Source organism: Medicago sativa, chromosome 4, assembly GCF_051527215.1.
Source record: "Medicago sativa cultivar Bolivia chromosome 4, Bolivia_mono, whole genome shotgun sequence".
Classification (NCBI taxonomy): domain Eukaryota; kingdom Viridiplantae; phylum Streptophyta; class Magnoliopsida; order Fabales; family Fabaceae; genus Medicago; species Medicago sativa.
In genome coordinates, this window is record NC_140752.1 from 75,598,364 (window position 1) to 75,618,522 (window position 20,159).

The 20,159-nt window shown below is 38.6% G+C and overlaps 3 protein-coding genes across 4 annotated transcripts; 2 read left to right on the forward strand and 1 right to left on the reverse strand.

The window, feature by feature from the left end:
- Window positions 1-1,355: 1,355 nt before the first annotated feature.
- LOC146931939 (nuclear transport factor 2-like) lies at window positions 1,356-5,889 on the reverse strand. 2 transcript variants are annotated; one of them, XM_085703508.1, is made up of 10 exons: window positions 5,767-5,889; window positions 5,241-5,302; window positions 4,780-4,961; window positions 3,647-3,953; window positions 3,035-3,324; window positions 2,799-2,952; window positions 2,562-2,683; window positions 2,412-2,471; window positions 2,126-2,180; window positions 1,356-1,865 (listed from the first exon to the last, which is right to left on the reverse strand). In XM_085703508.1, exons 3-10 carry the CDS (start codon window positions 4,957-4,959, stop codon window positions 1,630-1,632), a joined length of 1,404 nt encoding a protein of 467 aa, XP_085559634.1. In that variant the 5' UTR covers window positions 4,960-4,961; window positions 5,241-5,302; window positions 5,767-5,889; the 3' UTR covers window positions 1,356-1,629. The 2 variants fall into 2 exon arrangements, with proteins under 2 accessions (XP_085559634.1, XP_085559633.1); XM_085703507.1 differs by lacking the exon at window positions 5,241-5,302.
- A 3,095-nt stretch (window positions 5,890-8,984) lies between these two features.
- On the forward strand, window positions 8,985-11,407 carry LOC146931940 (uncharacterized). The gene is made up of 2 exons (XM_085707712.1): window positions 8,985-8,988; window positions 9,744-11,407. The coding sequence occupies exons 1-2, from the start codon at window positions 8,985-8,987 to the stop codon at window positions 11,186-11,188; spliced, it is 1,449 nt and encodes a 482-aa protein (XP_085563838.1). The 3' UTR covers window positions 11,189-11,407.
- Window positions 11,331-18,912, forward strand: LOC146931941 (uncharacterized). Its single transcript, XM_085707713.1, has 3 exons — window positions 11,331-14,816; window positions 14,922-15,039; window positions 15,304-18,912. Exons 1-3 carry the CDS (start codon window positions 11,561-11,563, stop codon window positions 18,767-18,769), a joined length of 6,840 nt encoding a protein of 2,279 aa, XP_085563839.1. The 5' UTR covers window positions 11,331-11,560; the 3' UTR covers window positions 18,770-18,912.
- Window positions 18,913-20,159: the final 1,247 nt, after the last annotated feature.

Consider the following 20,159-nt stretch of genomic DNA (forward strand, 5'->3'; position numbering starts at 1 on the left):
TTATTTATTCATCTTTTAATTCAATGTAGTGCTAATTATTATGTTATCAATAATTTTTAACTATATTTAACCTAGAGAGAAAGCTAATTGAAATTAAATGGTAATAAATAATTAAGAATATTAAAAAAAATATTAATAACTTTATCGAAATTAATTTAATTTGTTGATTTTCTTGTATGTAAATGAACTTAAAATTACAACTAAAAGAAACATAAAACATCGGGTTCCATTTGGATGATTTTTGAGTTTTGGTGACATTGATGACTTTCGTGTATTTTGATGAGAGATAATGATAGATAAATGATTAAAATAAATTACTTTGACGAAAGAGAATGATTGATTACAAAAGAGATAGAGAAAACAAAAGCAAGTGAGTTTAATCATTGTTGTTGCTGTTGTTTTATTTCTTTGATTTAAACGAGAAAAATTGACATAAGTGACCAACTCATTTAATTTTTAGAATTTAATTGTCTAAAATCGAACAAAAATATTCAAGTGACTAAAGCAAAACTTAAAAATATAAATTTAAACTACTAATTTTCACGTATTGGACTTGTGCATATTCTAATTTGCAATGTGAAAAGTGTAAATTTGAATAATTTAGGGTTGGGTCAGAATAGTGTTAGCGTTTTTTTATAGTAAGAAGAGTTGTTAAAGTAAGAAGATATTTAATCTACCTTCCATTTCGTCTAACTACCAAACAAAATATTTGGCGACAATTCCTCCTTTTTTTGGTACATATTGGGTGACATTGCTTTTCCTATTTGTAGAACGATTCATATTTGCAACATAGGTGACAATTTAGAGTAGTTACAAACTATTCTTTTAGCATTGCGTTTGAGTTGTGCAATGACAAGTTGTATATTTGGCTATTTGGCGTGTGAATAATTTTGCCAATAATAATACATCAAAAAAGTATTTATAATCAAATCTGCTCCTTTCATATTTAGGGACTGTGGCGGTAATAAATAACAAGACTCGTGGACAAAAAAAAAAGGGAGTAGGTTCGATTGCAACATTGTTTGACTCCCTTTTACATACTTCAAGAAATGATTTTTTATTCTCTTCCCTTTGAATCAATTTTTCATTTATATGGTGCCAAAGGTAGATTGAAGTATTTTCTTTAACCTATATCATTTGTTTCACAAAGGATAATGAAATGTTAACTTTGTCCTCAAGTTCTCTTTCATTTGCATCTATTCTACTCTTGAAAAAGATTGCTTAGAACCCTTCTTCTACGTGACAGAATGATCAGCCTCCTCCAACATTGAAACTGTGTGAGAATGGATTCCTATACTATTAATATCCAAGTATAAATTTGCATGTATTAATAAACATACCACAAGGAACATAACTTTCTTCAACAAGAATGGTATATAACTGGCCAATTCCAAATCAATCATACTAGAAAGTTAGATACAGTAGGTAAACAAAATTGGAAGAGATTAAGAAATAAGAAGAGATAAGTATGGAGAAACAATTGATTTAACCAAGAACTCTGACGCAGAAAAAGATCACAGAAACTACAAAGGAAAAGACTCTAAACCAAAATGCAAATCAAAATCCCTAGATGCCGCTATCTACTAAGAAAATCCCGTTGCCTCTCAATTACCAAGAAAAAGAAGCACTTTATTGAACTTTCACTGGTGGTTGACGAGCAGCGACTTTTCCTCCTCCATTCTGATAACTCCTTGGCACAGCATCTCCATTGCTTCGCCCGGCATTCTGGCTTCCTCGAGGTCGGCCAGAGAACTCACCTCGCCTCTCAAAATCGTTCCTTCCGTTAAAGCCACCCCCACGACCGCCACCAAAGTTGCCACGACCCCTGAAGTTATCATTTCTGTCATTTCGGTATCCACTACGCCCTGAGGAATATCACACCCTATCATTGTTAGCTGTGGTAAACAATATACAAGTAATAGAATGGCAGGAATATCAGCAGAAAATTTTAGATATTGCGCTGTTTAAGAGCATCATAAGCAAATAATGTGCTTAATACAACACAGCACACAATTGTTCAACATATTAAGAGCATAAATTCGTGAAAGACAGCAGTACGGGAGAAGATTAGCAAAATCTGCAGATTAAAGGTTCAAATTTAACAAGAGAAATATGGCACACTTGCCTCTCCTTTCTTCAATGGAAAGTCTACGGTTGTCCAACATAACAGGAGGAGAGGCCTGAAATAATACATAAAAAAATTCATATGAAGCAAGCAAAAGGCATCGTAAAATTCTCACAGGTTAGAAAATATAGCTAGACCTTAATGATTTAATAAAGAAATGAAAGAAATGTCCCCTTGAAAAGTTTGAAAGAAGGAAAAAAAAAAGTCCCATAAAGATTTATAAAACCCAACCAACATTCAATTTACAGCCTTGCTGATAAAAACTATTGATAGAAATACTCCATACCTCTAGGGCACTTTGCATTGAAGCAGCAGATTCAAACTCCACAAAACCAAAACAAGACCCCTGTTGTAAAAGAAACAAGCATTGTATGAATAGTCGTATTTGATGTGTAGTTAGTAAACTAGGTGTTGGAAATGCTGAAAACAGACGAACCTTGTTACTTCTAACTTGAATACCATCACGTTTAATGGGCCCGAATTTCTTGAAAGCCCGATCCAATTGCTCTACTGTTGCACTCATAGGCAAATTCGCAACAAATATTGCATGAGCCCTACCTGAGGAAGGCAAGTTAAAGAAGTTATGACAGAACATCCTTTTAAAATAAGACTTTATACTGAATTATATAACTAACTAACCTTAAGAGTAATAGTAAAGTAAAAATTAAATTACCTGCGTTCTCATTATTCTTTTCCAATGGAATGTCATTGTTAGGGGCTGGTACTTCAGGAGCAGCCACGCTATGTACACGGGGTGGGTGCACAGCTGGTTTAGCAGGAGAAGCCCTCAAATGGAAGGGAGCAGAATTATCTTTCAAGGCATTCACCTTGAACAAATGATTGCAGAAAAGTTATTTTTGGATAAAAAAAATAAAGACACAAGTAAATAAATAAATAAGTAAAACTCACAATGGATGCAAAGGACTTTTTTGGAGTATCCTCCTGTGTATTGGAAGCAACTTTCTCAATGCTTGTGGGTTGTTCCAGTTCCTTAACATGATGACTTGACTCTTTAACATGAATAACAGGAATCACATTTTCAGTAACTGATAATTTTCCATTCTCCAGTGGCAAGCTCACTTCTTTGCTGATGATAGTTTCAGTATCAGCAATAACAGTTTGAGTGGGTGGAATAACAGTTTGAGCGGGTGGAACAACAGTTTGAGTGGGTGGAATGACTTCAGGAACATGAACAGGCTCTATAGTCAAAAATCAAAAGCAAAATTTTAAAACCCACATTTAAAACAATAAAAATATTCCTATAAGAGGAACAAAAAACGAAATCAAATTAAATGGAATAATATATTTAGCAGTAAATAGCATAAGGAATCAATAATCAAATGCTCTGTAGATTCAAGCATAAGGATTGAAGAATCTTTAATACTTATCCTATAAATATATAAATATAAGTTGTGTTTATTAATCTTGTGTTCTGTTTATAAATATATTAATAACAATTCTATTTATTTTCTAAAAGCCACAAAAACTTTCTCAAATTAATTTAGATGTGATGTGATTTACCAGGCTCGGGTGTAATAATAGGTTCTGATGGAGCACTTTCATCAGCATCATTTGCTGGCACAGACTCGGTATCAATTGACTTATACGCATCAACATATCTAAAAACATCATTCAAAACATAGAATCCCTTGTCCTGTGGAGCCAGGAAAAATGACTGCGTAAACTTGCGTTTAATATTGTCAGTTCCAGTCAAGCAGCCAGTCACTACAACCATCACTCCATTATTATATGAAGGCTGAGCATCAGCACTCAGAACCTCCACCCTAAAGCTTGTGTACTTGAGAGATTGTATCTTTTTATCAATTTCCTGCATCAAAATAAAGATCATAGAAGTCAGACAGAGTTAAATCATTTGCTGCAATACACCATAGTCAATCTCGAGAGAGAGTTTAGCAAACCCGAATTAGTGCACCAAAATAAACTCAACCAAACATGAACTTGAACCGTAAAAAGGGTATTGAAAATACTGCATTCATTGTGAAATTCACAAATGTCAATCACAAACTGAATCATGATAACTTTCAATATTTTTGGGCTTTCATGGGAACAAAAATTACTCAGTAGCCAACCAAGATGATAATACGTTATAGATTTGCCCAGGAACCAGTGTTAAGGTTTGAGGACCAAAGTGTAGCAAAAATATTGTTGTTTTGATGCAATATCATGGCACAAGGTTGGTAGTAAACTAAGCTCATAAGTATAGGTACTATCCATAATGCTTATGCTCACAGTCTTAGATGCCCCCTACTCAACTCTCATCACTTCCATAACATTCTCTTATATTATTGATACATTAATATTCTATAATTCAATAGTCGTAACACACAGAGAAAAACAGCAAAGGACAAAGTGCAAATTTGGCAGGATATGAATGATATCTTCGACTTACTGCTTGGATTTAAAAAATAGGATGCGTCATCCTAATGCTGATTATGGTGCTTAGAATCTAATCAGACATGACTCGTTTTCTCAAAAAACGACAACAATTGATTAAAGTTACGCAATTTACTACTTTGGCATTAACAGCAACTTGAGACATGAAAATAAAGTACGGATTTAAGACAAAACTCCACTTATATGTTTCCGCATATATATGTTATAACTAGTGATTGAAGTCCATTTTTTGAACTTACTGCAGTGGTGGTGACAGTTGTCATGGTACCATCTTCTTCAGGTCGACTCATGACACTTGAGTCGTGGTAAAACCTATGAACCTGATCCGGGTCGCGGTGCAGAATTGAGTAATACTGCTCCACAAAAGCATTGCCAACCATCTGAGAGGTTGGGGTTTGAACTGCTTCAGGTACCGCCATCTCTACAACATGACAAACAAAATAGTTTATTTACAAATACCAAGTTACTTTCAAAATCAAAAACACACAAACACGGGGTTATTATTTACAAATACACGACAAAAATTCAGTCATCATTGGCCATCAATACAATCCACCGATAAAATAAATAGTTTAATTGGCATGCACCAACAGAGTGAAAATTTTACATTGACATCCAATGAGAGATCACAATACTTTGACGACTCTTACTAAATAGTGGATTTAGATTGAATGTCGGAGTAAAACTGTTTTACACGTACCTTGCAAATCCTTCAAATCCTAAAACAAATGTCTTGAATTTAACCAATTTATATGACCTAACCTAACCATGTAACACAAAAACATTCAAATAAAAAATACATCACATAATAAAGCTTTGTTTTTTAATTAAAAAAAAAAATCATTAAACCTGGGTAATTCACAAACACTAAGTTAATTTCATAATCGAATTAAAAACAGTTTTTTTCACAAATTAAAAACACTACCTCAAATAATACACGACAAACATTCAATCATCATTAGCCCTCGAATCCACCGATAAAACAAATGTCATGTATTACAAAAACATTCAAAAACTAAAAACCGGAACTTCAACAATTAAAACAACTTAAAAATTATAAAATAAAACAATAAAGATTGGTTTTTTAATTGAAAAAAAGCTTGAATTGAAAAGCCCTAAATCTCAAATACAAAGTTAACATCGAAACCCTAAATAACCATTGAAAATCACAAGAATAAAATCAAAAATTGAATTGAATAATTGAAGAGAAAGATCGAAGAGAGCACCTCCTTGTTGAAGCGATGGAGAGATCAAAGAGAGAGAAAGAGAGAAACAAAGAATGCGGCTGATGAGTGAGTTTGAGAGAGTTGGGATCTGTCGCGTGCAAGTGCAAGTGCGAAGTGAAGTGTGTGAGGGTAAAATTATTGGTAAATATTTATAGTACAATTTTTCATTATTGGGTTTTTATTTATTTTTGAGGTAAGATAATATAACCCGGTTTAGTTTGTTACGAACACTAACTTGAGATGGGACCAGGCCCAATGTTGTTTGGTTACTTCCTTCCTCGTGTTCTTGTGTGTGTCGGGTTATTTATGTTTCAAATTGTATGGGACCCAGATGGATGAAATCCCTATTAAATCGGTGTGAATGAGATTTAAAACGCACGTTTATTAGGTTTTGTGATGTGATTTTGCTAATGTGATTTGAGTTTCAAGTTCATCTTATGAGATCGATGAGTTGTCTTCTTTAAATATCAAAATACATGAATGGTATGTAGGGGTGTGTCTGGTTAATCAAACTGTATGAACCCATGTTCTCATTCAATAGATCAAACTATATGTCGTAAAAATCGGTTTGTTAGTAAGCAGTGGTTTCAAATCAGTTTAAATTTGATTCATTTTCGATTTTGATTATAGATCGGTACAAAATATAATTTTAGTGTTTTTACGAAGAAGAACAAAAAACTATCAATGTTGATGTGAAAAGGGTTCTATAAAATCGTATTGAAAGGAGGTTGATGGAGTCATGTAGTTGGCATGCAAGATATATTAGTTTTAGTTAAAACTTTCTTGATTTGGTTCATGATTGCATGACTAGTTGTCAAGTTAGAAAAATCGTTAACAAAGTCATGACTGACAGCTTCAAACCTTCGAGAGATGTGGGGTGTGGACTACAGAGACCTCCATCTCTCGCTGCCTATTTTGTTTTAGCTATGGAAAGATCAAGCCTTTGTTTGTTTATGTGTTTAAGAGAGCAATAGACACACGTTTCTTGTGAAGCTACTATATACTAGCTGTCATACCCCAATTTTTGACCTAAGGTCCCACTGACATGTGTCCTTTGACCATGATCAATCTTTAACCTTTCAGTGAAAAATTTCAGCAGAGGTATTTTAAAATATCTCATATTTGGTTTCGTGTCGGGCCCTCTTCTTTCATTTTTGTTTTACATTTTAAACTTCCATCTTTTATTTAATTTCTTTTATTAAGTTAATTAACTTTTTTTTCCAATTTTCGTTTTTTATTATTATTGAGTTTTATTATTATTATTATTATTATTATTATTATTATTATTATTATTATTATTATTATTATTATGTGGTCCATCATGCACGTTTCTAGCAAGCTTTTTCCCCTGTCCTTGTCCACCACGCCTCACTCACAATATGCCACCATCATTTCACTCACGCCTCCACCGAGGCCAAACCAGCCTGTGCACATGTTATACAGCAAAATAATCCACTACTGTCTGCTCTGTTAACGGTCCCTAACTTCAAATCTTTAGATTATAAAAGGAAGCTGCAGCACAAACATGAAAAAAAGAGAATTTTTGCGCACCAAAAGAACCAATTCACACAGAAACAAGACACAACTTCCTTTGAATCATAAACCTGCACAAGAAAGAGACGAACATAACACAACAGAGACATTAATCCAGCAACCAAACCCATCGCAAATCTATCCTTTACACACATAGCCAATTCACGCAGCTTTATCCACGAACCACAAACCAGTACACATACACACACGCAGAGCATACACAAAGAAATCAACCCACAATCTACAACCAATTTCATCACCAATATCACAGAATCAAATCCATCACATAACACGCACCCATAAATATCAAACACCATAAACCATTCAACTGAATCCTTCAAACCACACAAAGCAGAAATTGGTACAGCCAAACCATCTCACCCAAATCCAGTCAAAACCAAATCAAATCCATCGAAAGGTCTATAAAAAGGGCATCAAAAGGTATAGTGTTTTTTTTGTGAAATAGTTCTAAGTTCTTTTTTTGTAGGTTGTTTTAAAGTAAGAAAAGATATAAAGAAAAGAAGAAGAAGTTGGAGAAGAGAGAGTGTCGAGAGTTGAAGAAGGAACAGAGAGAAGGAGAGACATTGAGAGAAGAGAGAGGATCTTTTGTATAAAATGAAATAAACCGGCTCCCCTATCCTTTTATGTAGCACCGAACCGAACCGGTTCAGCCATTGAACCGGCTTGAACCGGTCCACCTCCATAAGCCCAGCGTCCCATCTGTTCCTCTTAAGCCCAACTTGCTTTCTGTTTCATTTACGCACTCCCCATTTCTACTTCCTGCACCCCCTACATGCATATTTTATTTTCTTTTGTTTATTTCCTCATGCATCTTTTAATTCTTGTCATATAATTTATTTTTATCCTCTTAGTATGTATAATAGGACTCAATGTAATTTAATTTATGTGTTTTATTTTCTTGTCATTTATATTTTGTCAAAGACCATAGAATGTATTTAGGTTCCTTGTAAATATCCATAAATGAGAAGTAGCACCGACACCACCGCACTTTGTTCATCGCTTTATATATCATTGTTAAGGACTTTGTGGTAATCCAATATCATCACAAAAGTCCACGCGCATTTATTTTATTGCTCCGTTAGTTTAATTTTTAAAATAACAAAAACATTCAAATATCAAAAATCACAAAAATATTTTCATAAACAAACCTTGATCTTAAATCAAGTGACGTCTTTTTTATGTTTCTTTCTTAATCAAATCATCAATCAATTTAATTCTACTTTGAGTCATTTTGCCTTCAATATAAAAAACACAAACAAATTCTTATTTGCCATTTGGCTTTTTATTTTAAAACCTTTTCAAAAACATAAAAAAAACACAAAACAAATCAAACGTCAATTTCTACCCCGAACTACGAGGTTTTGATCCTTCACGGGTACGTAGGCAGAGGACACTCGTCCTTCCAAATCAATAAAAAATGTAGATAATTAGGTCTCTATTTTCTTTTATCATTTCAAATTCCATTTTTAAAAGCAAGCAAGTTTATAGCACAAAAGTTAAATAAAATCAAGAGGTTCTCGTAGAGTACTACGAATATTTAGGGTGCTTAAAACCTTCCCTAAATATAACTAACCCCCGAACCCTTAATCCCTTAAAAACGTGGTATTTGAACCTTTTTCCACTTTCTTTTGAAAAGAATTAAATGTTCAGTCGTGAAATCAAAAATGGGTCTTTGACCGACCGAAAAATGACGCGACAGAAATGGCGACTTCACTGGGGACACTTAAGAGGGTTAAGCCTAACTTGGTTTTGTTTAAAATTTTGTGCTTTAAACTTGCTTAAAAATCAAAAAAAAAATAAAAGATGGAAATTCATGTATATATTTGTTCTTCCTTCTTCTTTCTCCTTTCTTAAACGTGAGTGGTGAGATAAGTCCTAACCCGGACTTAAGAGAAATATAAGATAGGACGGGGTATAATCATAGTGTCATACCAAGAGCATTCTTGGACCATGTGCACATGTGATAACCCTACTCGGTGGAGGCCTCGCAGAAGGTAGTACTCTTGTTGTCATGAGCATTCATGTCAACGTTATTACTTTCAAGGTGAGTGTCCGTCGAAGCCGTGGACCTTAGTAACCCTTAACCCATCTTGGCCTTTTTAGGACGTAGTGCGGTGGCTAAACCAAGAGCATTCTTGACTTTAGTTGTCACGCGATACTACACTCAAACTAGACTTCCTTGTGGATTATATTGGACTAGGAGCATTCCTATACACCGATATATTCATAAGGGTAGTTGTAATTTGGGGAACTTGGTAGAACCTTTGTTACAAGTGCAACTGAAACCATAGTCCTTACCAAATGGCGTTGTTACCCTTGACTCCAACATGTGGACTTAACCTCACCATGTTTTCACCGTTTGTGTTAGCATAAATCATGCATACATGCATTCATGAAAACTTTTTCTCATTAAAATATCGAAGGACTTAAACAAGTTTTTATTGTAAACGTTGTAGATATAACTACTAGGAGTATTAAGAAGTATAGCTTCCAAAGCCAAGATCTGGAAAGCTTGAGGAGTTTAGGAGATGTCATCACTAATCCAGCAGGTTTTCAGGCTCATCATGGGAAGTTGCTCAAGATTCTCAACACAAAGTTCGACGAAGGGATCCTCAAAACTTTGGTCCAATTCTATGATCCTCTCCTCCACTGCTTCACCTTCCCGGACTACCAGCTTGTCCCCACCCTTGAAGAATATTCTTATTTGGTCGGTCTACCCATACTCGATATAGTACCTTTCAGTGGTCTCGAGGGGGCCCCTAAGGCATCAGATATTGCAAAAGCCCTTCACCTCAAGATATCCGACATAACTGATAACCTCACTACCAAAGGGAAAGAGAAAATCCAGGGACTAACTTCCAAATTCCTAATCAGTAAAGCCAACATTTTTGTTGCATCAAAGAATACCCTTGCTTTCGAGTCCATCCTAGCCTTGCTCATCTATGGCCTTGTGCTTTTCCCCAACGTTAATGGTTTCGTCGATGCTAATGCCATCCAAATTTTCCTCACCAAAAACCCTGTCCCAACTCTCCTTGCTGATACTTACCACTCCATCCATCATAGAACCGATAAGCAGGGCGGAACCATCCTTTGTTGTGCACCTTTACTCTATAGGTGGTACATCTCACACCTACCCCAATTCTACCTCTCCAAAGACAAAGCTATATACTCAGAGAAAATCATGTCCCTTGCTCCAGCCGACGTAGTTTGGTACAACCCAGCCTACGATACCGGAACCATCATTGACTCGTGTGGAGACTTCGGTAATGTGCCTCTCCTCGGTATTCATGGGGGAATCAGCTACAACCCTGCCCTAGCTAGACGCCAGTTCGGGTATCCTATGAAAGAAAAGCCTCGCAACATTGCACTAGAGGGCACATTCTATCTCAACCTCACCGACAGCAAGGGTATGAGAGATCAATTCGTGAAAGCTTGGCATACTATCCGCAGAAAAAACAGCAATCAATTGGGGGATAAGTCAGACCTCACTTATAAAACCTATACCCAATGGGTTATCGATAGAGCTGCTGAGTATATGATGCCTTACCCTATACCGAGGTACTTGTCCTCAACCCCTCCAACAATGCCTTTACCCTTACCCCTTAGTACCCAGGAGAAGTACCAGGAGCAAATGGCTGACTTAAACCGTGTGTGTACCACTTGGAAAAGGAAGAACGAGGAAGCTATGTCTGAAGTAGGGGATAAAAATGTGGAAATACTGCAGCTCAAGCATGAGCTCCTCAACAAAGAGCGACAATTGATTGAGAAAAATGCTCAGATTCAAGCCCAAAGTGCGAGGCTTGCGCAATTCATCAGCAAAAAGGAGTGCATGGATTTCTTCGTAGGGGCGCACCCAGATTTCGAGTAGTCTACTACAAGAGCTCAAGAGTTTCCCAGTTGTTTCACCACTTTATGTTATTTTCTAGCTTTTTGTGATGTACTTTGGAGTCTATCCCTTGGCTCAGTTTTGTTAAAAGGGAATTATCTTGTAGTACTTTGATTATTCAATGGAATTTTCAATTATGATGTTTACAAATTTGCTTTTATAAGTCCTTCGATAAATAAAAAATTAGCATTTTCGCATAAACATATCATGCATCATCTTGCATTTCAATGTCTCAAATCCGAGTCTCACACAATTTTTCTTTTAAAGGAAGTCAACCCATTTCAAAAGGTGGCCCCACGTATCATCTACAAGCCTACTCGCACTATCTACACTTGAGCAAACGTTAAGAAGAAGATGGATTCTCTCGAACATGAAAACCGAGTGCTCCGTGAAGAAATGACAGCCATGCAGGCTAAGATGGACGAAATGGCTGAAATAATGAAGACAATGGCGGAAGCACAGGTCCAAGCTCAAGTCCAAGCTCAAGCACAAGCTCAAGCGCTGGTTCAAGCACAAGCTCAAGCGCTAGCTCAAGCACAAGCACCACCGCCTCCTCCTCCAATCAGAACTCAGGATGAAACATCCGCTGCCCCTGGATGGACGATGTGTGTCGAGACTCCGACATACTCTGCTCCGCAACGTTCCATGCCTCGATTTTCCCCTTTTACTGCTGGCGAAATACTCCGTCCTATTGTTTGTGAAACTTCAAACTCTATACCAGAAGGTCGTCCTTGGGGTGTGCCTATTTGTCTCAGTGAAGTATTCCGCCCTATCATTTCAGAAGTTCCGGTGCCTACTCGGCAAAATGCAGCTTATGTTCCTCCTCCTCTTGTAAGAGTGCCCCCAGCCGCTATGACCTATTCAGCACCTGTGATGCATACCGTTCCACAAGATGAAGAACCCATCTACCATTCAGGGGATATGGAAGCCTATGATAGAGTCAATGACTTACAACAAAAATATGATGAAATTCAGCGAGATGTGAAAGCCCTCCATGGAAAGAAAAGGTTTGGGAAGACTGCTTACGATCTCTGTTTGGTGTCGGACGTCCAAATACCCCACAAATTCAAAGTCCCGGATTTCGAGAAATATAAAGGGAAATCTTGCCCTGAGGAGCATCTGACAATGTATGTGAGAAGGATGTCAGCATATGCCAAGGATGCCAAGGATGACAAGGTCCTTATCTATTTCTTTCATGAAAGTCTGGCTAGTCCTGCCTCAAAATGGTACATGAATCTAGACAAAACAAAGATCCAAACTTTCCAAGATCTGTGTGATGCTTTTGTGGAACAATACAGTTACAATGTGGATATGGCCCCAGACCGAAGTGATCTTCAGGCTATGACTCAGGGAGACAGAGAAACATTCAAAGAGTATGCCCAAAGGTGGAGGGATGCTGCTGCCCAAGTCAGCCCACGTGTGGAAGAGAAGGAGATGACCAAGCTCTTCTTAAAAACTCTCAGTCAATTCTATTACATGAATATGGTCGGAAGTACCCTTAGGGACTTTGCTGAAATGGTTGCTACGGGTGTACGGCTGGAAGAAGGAGTCCGAGAAGGACGTTTAGTAAAAGAAGGAGCATCTGCAAGTGGAGCCAAGAAGTCTGGGAACCACCTCCCGAAAAAGAAAGAACAAGAGGTCAGTATGGTGGCTCATGGGGGGCCTCAACAAAATTATTCAGCCTATCAACACGTTGCCATCACACCTGCCGCCAATACCATCCAACCACCAAATGGCCAACCTCAATTCCCACAATATCCTCAATTCCCACAATATCCTCCACAACAATATCCCCAACCACAACAATATCCCCAACAACAACAACCATACCCTCAATATCCCCAACAACAACAACCATATCAACAACAACAGCCTCGACCACAAAATACCAGATTACGGGTTGACCCAATTCCAGTGACATATGCAGAGTTACTCCCAGGGTTGCTCAGCAAGAATTTGGTTCAACTTAGAGCACCTCTTCCAGTACCAGAGAAACCGCCAGCATGGTATAAACCTAACCAGACTTGTGCCTTTCATCAAAGGTCCCCAGGTCATGATACAGAAAACTGTTATGCCTTGAAGAATGCAGTCCAGAAGCTGATCAATGACAATAAGATAACCTTCACAGACTCAGCACCAAATGTTCAAACCAATCCATTCCCAAACCATGGTGCTGCATCTGTCAACATGATCAACGATTGCCGAAAGACTCATCTCATCCTTGATGTTCAGTGTATCCGGACACCTTTGGTCCCTTTACATACCAAGATGTGTCAAGCGTCTCTCTTTGAACATGATCATGCCGCCTGTGAAGTGTGTCTTCTAGATCCTCAAGGTTGTCAGAAAGTAAAAGATGATATTCAAGGACTTTTAGACCAAGGAGAACTTGTTGTTGAAAGAAAGTGTGATGATGTATGTGTTATAACTTCAGAGGAGCCTTTGGAGATATTCTACGACAGTCGAAAGTCAGTTGCTGCTCCTCTAGTGATCTGTTTGCCTGGTCCGATGCCTTATGCTTCTGAGAAAGCCATTCCTTATAAGTACAATGCCACTATGATAGAGGACGGTCGTGAAGTTCCAATACCACCTTTGTCGTCTGTAGGGAAGGTCGCTGAAGTCAGTAGAGTGCTAAGAAATGGGCGTATTATTCCTGTGGTGCTCCCAAAGAAAGCTAGTGCTCCGGTAATCGAGGAGACCCAAGCTAAAGATCCCAGTGCAGTCAAAGATATCGGTCAGTCTAGTGGGACCAATGCAAATTCTGAGATTGATGAGATTCTCAAGCTAATCAAGAAGAGTGAGTACAAGGTGGTTGATCAACTGATGCAGACTCCATCAAAGATATCTATAATGTCGCTACTGCTGAATTCTGATGCTCACAAGGAGGCTTTAATGAAGGTCCTGGAACAAGCTTTTGTGGACTACGATGTGACTGTTGGTCAATTCGGAGGAATAGTGGGGAACATCACTGCATGCAACAACCTGAGTTTCAGTGATGAAGAGCTTTCGAAAGAAGGAAGGAACCATAATCTGGCTTTGCATATATCTGTGAATTGTAAGACCGACACTTTGTCAAATGTGCTGATAGACACCGGTTCGTCTCTAAATGTGATGGCCAAAACAACTTATGACCAGCTCTCTTCTAAGGGTACACCTTTAAGACGAAGTGAAGTAATGGTGAAGGCTTTTGACGGTTCGAGGAAGGATGTTCATGGGGAGGTGGATTTGCCTATTACGATTGGGCCACAGGTTTTCCAGATTACATTTCAAGTGATGGACATCCGAGCATCATACAGTTGCTTGCTGGGCCGCCCTTGGATTCATAAAGCTGGGGCAGTAACCTCTACATTGCATCAGAAGTTAAAATTTGTGCATAATGGAAAGCTAGTAACCGTAAATGGTGAGGAAGCTTTGCTAGTGAGCCATTTGTCGTCTTTCTCTTTCATCGGGGCTGACAGTGTTGAGGGGACATCATTCCAAGGACTTGCTGTGGAAGAAAAGAATACCAAGAAGAGTGGGGCATATATTTCCTCTCTAAAAGATGCTCAGAACGTGATACAAGCTGGAGGGTCTGCAAGTTGGGGAAAGTTGATAGAATTGCCAGAGAACAAGCGTTGAGAAGGTCTGGGTTTCGCTCCGTCAGCTGATTTGCCCTGGAACGTCGTCGTGCCAGCAAGAGGTACTTTCCACAGTGCGGGCTTTATTAATGTCCTGTCAGAAGCCAATGCCATCATTGAAGACGATCCTACGGGGATACCGAAAAGCTTCATAACTCACGGAGGGACTAGCCACAATTGGGTTGCAGTAGATGTTCCTTTTGTTTCTCACTTGTCCAAGTAATGCATTTGTTTGTTTTTATGTTTTTTTTTTCAAAAAAAAAATCCTTTCGTCCCGCCCCAAGCGAAAGTGAATCTATCTTGGGCTTTTTGTTTCAAGAAATCATCATCAATCAAGTAAACATGTCGCTTTGTTCCCGACTTTTGTTGTATTTTTTCTTTTGTGTTTTTTTTCCGAAAAATGGTAATACAAAAAAAAAAATACTTTCGAAAAAAATCTGCATTTACTTATTTTTCTAAAAAAAACATCAACCATATGTGCAGATTAAACATCAATGAACCCTTTGAACAACGTAACCCTATGATCTCTCCCAACTTTGAATCGCCTGTGTATGAGGCGGAAGAAGAAGAGAATGAAGAGATTCCCGACGAAATCTCTCGACTACTTGAACGAGAAGGAAAGACCATTCAGCCTTATGGTGAAGCGATAGAGGTGATCAACTTGGGTACTGAAGAAGACAAGAAAGAGATCAAGATTGGGGCATCACTTGAAGCAAGTGTCAAGAAACGAGTGATAGAACTTCTCAAAGAATATGTTGATGTGTTTGCTTGGTCTTACCGAGATATGCCGGGTCTAGATACAGATATTGTGGTGCACCGGTTGCCGTTAAAGCCTGAATGCCCGCCAATCAAACAAAAGTTGAGGAGAACCCGTCCTGATATGGCCCTCAAAATTAAAGAAGAGGTGCAGAAACAGATCGATGCAGGTTTCCTCGTCACATCAGAATACCCTCAGTGGCTTGCCAATATTGTGCCTGTTCCGAAGAAGGATGGTAAGGTCAGAATGTGTGTTGATTACCGTGATTTGAACAAGGCTAGTCCCAAAGATGATTTTCCATTGCCTCACATTGATGTATTGGTTGATAGCACTGCAAAATCCAAAGTTTTCTCCTTCATGGACGGTTTCTCCGGTTACAATCAGATCAAGATGGCACCCGAAGATAGAGAAAAGACATCTTTCATTACACCCTGGGGCACTTTCTGTTACAGAGTAATGCCGTTTGGGTTAATAAATGCGGGTGCTACTTATCAGAGAGGTATGACTACTCTTTTCCACAATATGATACACAAAGAAATTGAGGTTTATGTGGATGATATGATTGTCAAGTCAGGTACCGAAGAAGAGCATGTCGAGTATTTGTTGAAGATGTTCCAACGTCTAAGAAAGTATCAACTCCGTCTGAATCCTAACAAATGTACCTTTGGTGTAAGATCCGGAAAGCTTCTGGGCTTCATTGTCAGCCAGAAAGGTATTGAAGTAGATCCCGACAAGGTCAGAGCTATCAGAGAGATGCCCGCTCCACAAACAGAAAGACAAGTAAGAAGGTTTCTTGGACGACTGAATTACATCTCCCGTTTTATTTCCCATATGACTGCAACATGTGGGCCGATATTCAAGCTACTCTGTAAAGAGCAAGGTGTTGTGTGGACAGAAGATTGCCAGAAAGCCTTCGACAGTATCAAAGAGTATTTACTAGAGCCTCCAATTCTTATCCCTCCAGTTGAAGGAAGACCATTAATCATGTACCTGACTGTGCTAGAAAATTCCATGGGTTGTGTGCTCGGACAACAAGATGAAACCAGAAGAAAAGAGCACGCCATTTACTATTTGAGCAAGAAGTTTACTGACTGCGAGTCTCGATATTCCATGCTTGAGAAGACTTGTTGTGCTCTGGCTTGGGCTGTCAAACGCCTTCGTCACTATATGATTAATCATACTACTTGGTTGATTTCTAAAATGGATCCGATTAAGTACATCTTTGAGAAGGCCGCAGTAACAGGAAGAATTGCCCGGTGGCAGATGTTGCTATCTGAATATGACATCGAATACCGTACCCAGAAAGCAATCAAAGGGAGTATCATTGCAGATCATTTGGCTCACCAACCGATTGAGGATTATCATTCTATCAAGTTCGACTTTCCTGATGAAGAGATTATGTATCTGAAAATAAAAGATTGTGATGAACCGCTATTCGGAGAAGGTCCAGATCCTGAATCAAGATGGGGTCTAATATTTGACGGAGCTGTTAATGCTTATGGTAACGGAATTGGGGCGATCATTATTACTCCTAAGGGTACACATATCCCTTTTACTGCCAGACTGACATTCGACTGTACAAACAACATGGCAGAATACGAAGCATGTATTATGGGCCTCGAAGAAGCCATTGATCTGAGAATCAAGATCCTTGACATTTATGGTGACTCGGCCCTCGTAATCAACCAAATCACAGGAGAATGGGAGACTCGTCACCCCGGCTTGATCCCCTACAAAGACTATGCAAGACGATTACTGACCTTCTTCAACAAAGTCGAACTTCACCACATTCCTCGTGATGAGAACCAAATGGCAGATGCTCTAGCTACCTTGTCTTCGATGTACCAAGTAAATCGGTGGAATGAAGTGCCATTGATCCGTATCAGACGTCTTGAGAGACCTGCTCATGTATTCGCTACTGAAGAAGTTGTTGATAACAAGCCATGGTTCCATGATATCAAGTGTTTTCTTCAAAGTCAAGAGTATCCACTTGGAGCTTCTAACAAAGACAAGAAGACTCTAAGAAGATTGTGTGGCAATTTCTTTTTAAACGAGGATATTTTGTATAAAAGAAACTTCGACATGGTGTTGCTCAGATGTGTGGACAAGCACGAGGCAGATTTATTGATGCATGAAATACATGAAGGCTCTTTCGGAACTCATTCTAGCGGACATGCAATGGCTAAGAAGTTATTAAGAGCGGGTTATTACTGGATGACGATGGAAGCTGATTGTTACAAGCATGCCAGAAAATGTCATAAGTGTCAGATCTATGCCGATAAGATTCACGTGGCGCCAACTGCACTCAATGTTCTTTCATCTCCATGGCCTTTCTCTATGTGGGGCATTGACGTGATTGGCAAGATTGAACCAAAAGCGTCAAACGGGCACCACTTCATTCTAGTGGCTATTGACTATTTCACCAAGTGGGTTGAGGCTGCATCCTATGCTAATGTGACCAAGCAAGTGGTAGTCAAGTTTATCAAGAATCATATTATCTGCCGCTACGGTGTCCCTAACCGCATCATTACAGACAATGGGACGAATTTGAACAACAAGATGATGAAAGAGTTGTGTGATGATTTCAAGATCGAGCATCATAATTCTTCGCCTTACAGACCTCAAATGAATGGTGCTGTCGAAGCTGCAAATAAGAACATAAAGAAGATCGTCCAGAAGATGGTGGTGACTTATAAAGATTGGCATGAGATGCTGCCATTTGCATTACATGGTTACCGTACTTCCATACGCACATCAACAGGGGCAACCCCTTTTTCTTTGGTATATGGTATGGAGGCGGTACTCCCCGTAGAAGTTGAGATTCCTTCAATAAGAGTTCTGATGGAGGCTGAATTATCGGAGGCTGAATGGGTTCAAAGTAGATATGATCAATTGAATCTGATTGAAGAAAAACGCATGACGGCCCTGTGTCATGGTCAACTATATCAAAAGAGGATGAAGCAGGCTTTTGACAAGAAAGTTCGTCCCCGCGAATTCAAAGAAGGTGATCTGGTGCTCAAAAAGATTTTTAATTTCCAACCTGACTCCAGGGGCAAATGGACGCCTAATTATGAAGGTCCATATGTTGTCAAAAGGGCTTTCTCTGGTGGTGCCATGACTCTTCAAACCATGGATGGGGAAGAACTTCCACGTACTGTAAACACGGATGCAGTCAAGAAATACTTTGTCTAAAAGTCATAAGAACAGCTCGGTAAGTCGAAAACCCGAAAGGGCGGCTTAGGCAAAAATGAGCGTCTCGGTGGACTGAAAACCCACAAGGGCGGTCCAGGCAAAAGTTAGAGACATTAAACAGAAAATCATCCTGATAGGCTGAAAACCCGAAAGGACGGTCTGTGCAAAAGTTAAGGATAAAAATAAAAGACAAAGTAACTGCATCCAGTCTGGCACAATCCACTTGGGGCATACCCGCTATCAAAGGATCTCCAATCTGAAGCATCAAAAGCAGCGGAATTCAAAGTTTTTAGGGAATATAGGGTTATGAAGTTCAATGTACCTCTCCACTTTTAAATTACCATTTTTTCAAACTTTGTAAAGATCTATGGAGTCGCCATTGGCAGGCCACCATTCAATCAATAAAATTTGAGCCTTTGCCCCTTTATTTGGAATTCCCATTTATTTCGTTCTTCCAAAGTTTCTTCTATGATAATATTTTGAAGCAAAATTCTAAAAAAAAAACTTTTTCACATCTCTTAAAAAAAGCATAAACGAATAAATGCATTATAGGTGGTTAAACCTTACTCAACAAGCATGGCTAGACACTGTGGGAAGAATTAAAAAAAAAACAAAGAAAAGGCACGACGACTAAAATATGTTGATGAAAGAGCATTCTGTGTCGGTTTACAAAAATGGCTATTTCTTCCCGACTTTCAATAGAAGACATCAGTTGTTACTTTGTCCCCAATGAAGTTTGCTGAGTGTGTAGTGCTGCAATGTCGGTCCACTTCCCACCTTACCAGTCCTTTCTAGTCTCATCGAGTCCACCTATCACATACCATATACAAGTTACATTCATATATTCATTCATACATCCATGCAATTATACATTCATGCGTTATACATTCACATATTCATACACAACATATGCATAATATCAATTCACACATGGTTGCATCAGTCACCCAAAGTCTTGTTTAGTCGTGTCCTCTCGTCTCAGTCCTCAATCGTTTCAAGCTACCAGTCCTAAACAACGGACCGCTTGAGTATACCTTTTTATCTTGTTTCAAGCTGCCAGCCCCAAACAATGGACCGCTTGAGTTTGCCTTTTACCTTGTTTCAAGCTGCCAGTCCTAAACAACGGACCACTTGAGTTTATCTTTTTATCTTGTTTCAAGCTGCCAGTCCCAAACAACGGATCGCTTGACTTTACCTTTTATTTTGTCTCAAGCTGCTAGTCCTAAACAACGGACCGCTTGAGTTTATCTTTTTATCTTGTTTCAAGTTGCCAGTCCTAAACAACGGACCGCTTGAATTTATCTCGTTTCAAGCTGCCAGCCCAAAACAACGGACCGCTTGAGTTTTCCTTTTTTGTCTTATTTCAAGCTGCTAGTCCTAAACAACGGAC

Bases quoted from the DNA above. Each gene is read 5' to 3' on its own strand.
- LOC146931941 (XM_085707713.1), top strand. From the start codon at position 11,561: ATGGATTCTCTCGAACATGAAAACCGAGTGCTCCGTGAAGAAATGACA. The intron at 14,817-14,921 runs GTTGAGAAGGTC...ATGTCCTGTCAG, and splicing joins AGAATTGCCAGAGAACAAGC to AAGCCAATGCCATCATTGAA. The intron at 15,040-15,303 runs GTAATGCATTTG...CCATATGTGCAG, and splicing joins TTTGTTTCTCACTTGTCCAA to ATTAAACATCAATGAACCCT.
- LOC146931939 (XM_085703507.1), bottom strand. From the start codon at position 4,959: ATGGCGGTACCTGAAGCAGTTCAAACCCCAACCTCTCAGATGGTTGGC. The intron at 2,684-2,798 runs GTAATTTAATTT...TGCCTTCCTCAG, and splicing joins AAAGAATAATGAGAACGCAG to GTAGGGCTCATGCAATATTT. The intron at 2,472-2,561 runs GTTCGTCTGTTT...CTTTTACAACAG, and splicing joins TTCAAGTTAGAAGTAACAAG to GGGTCTTGTTTTGGTTTTGT.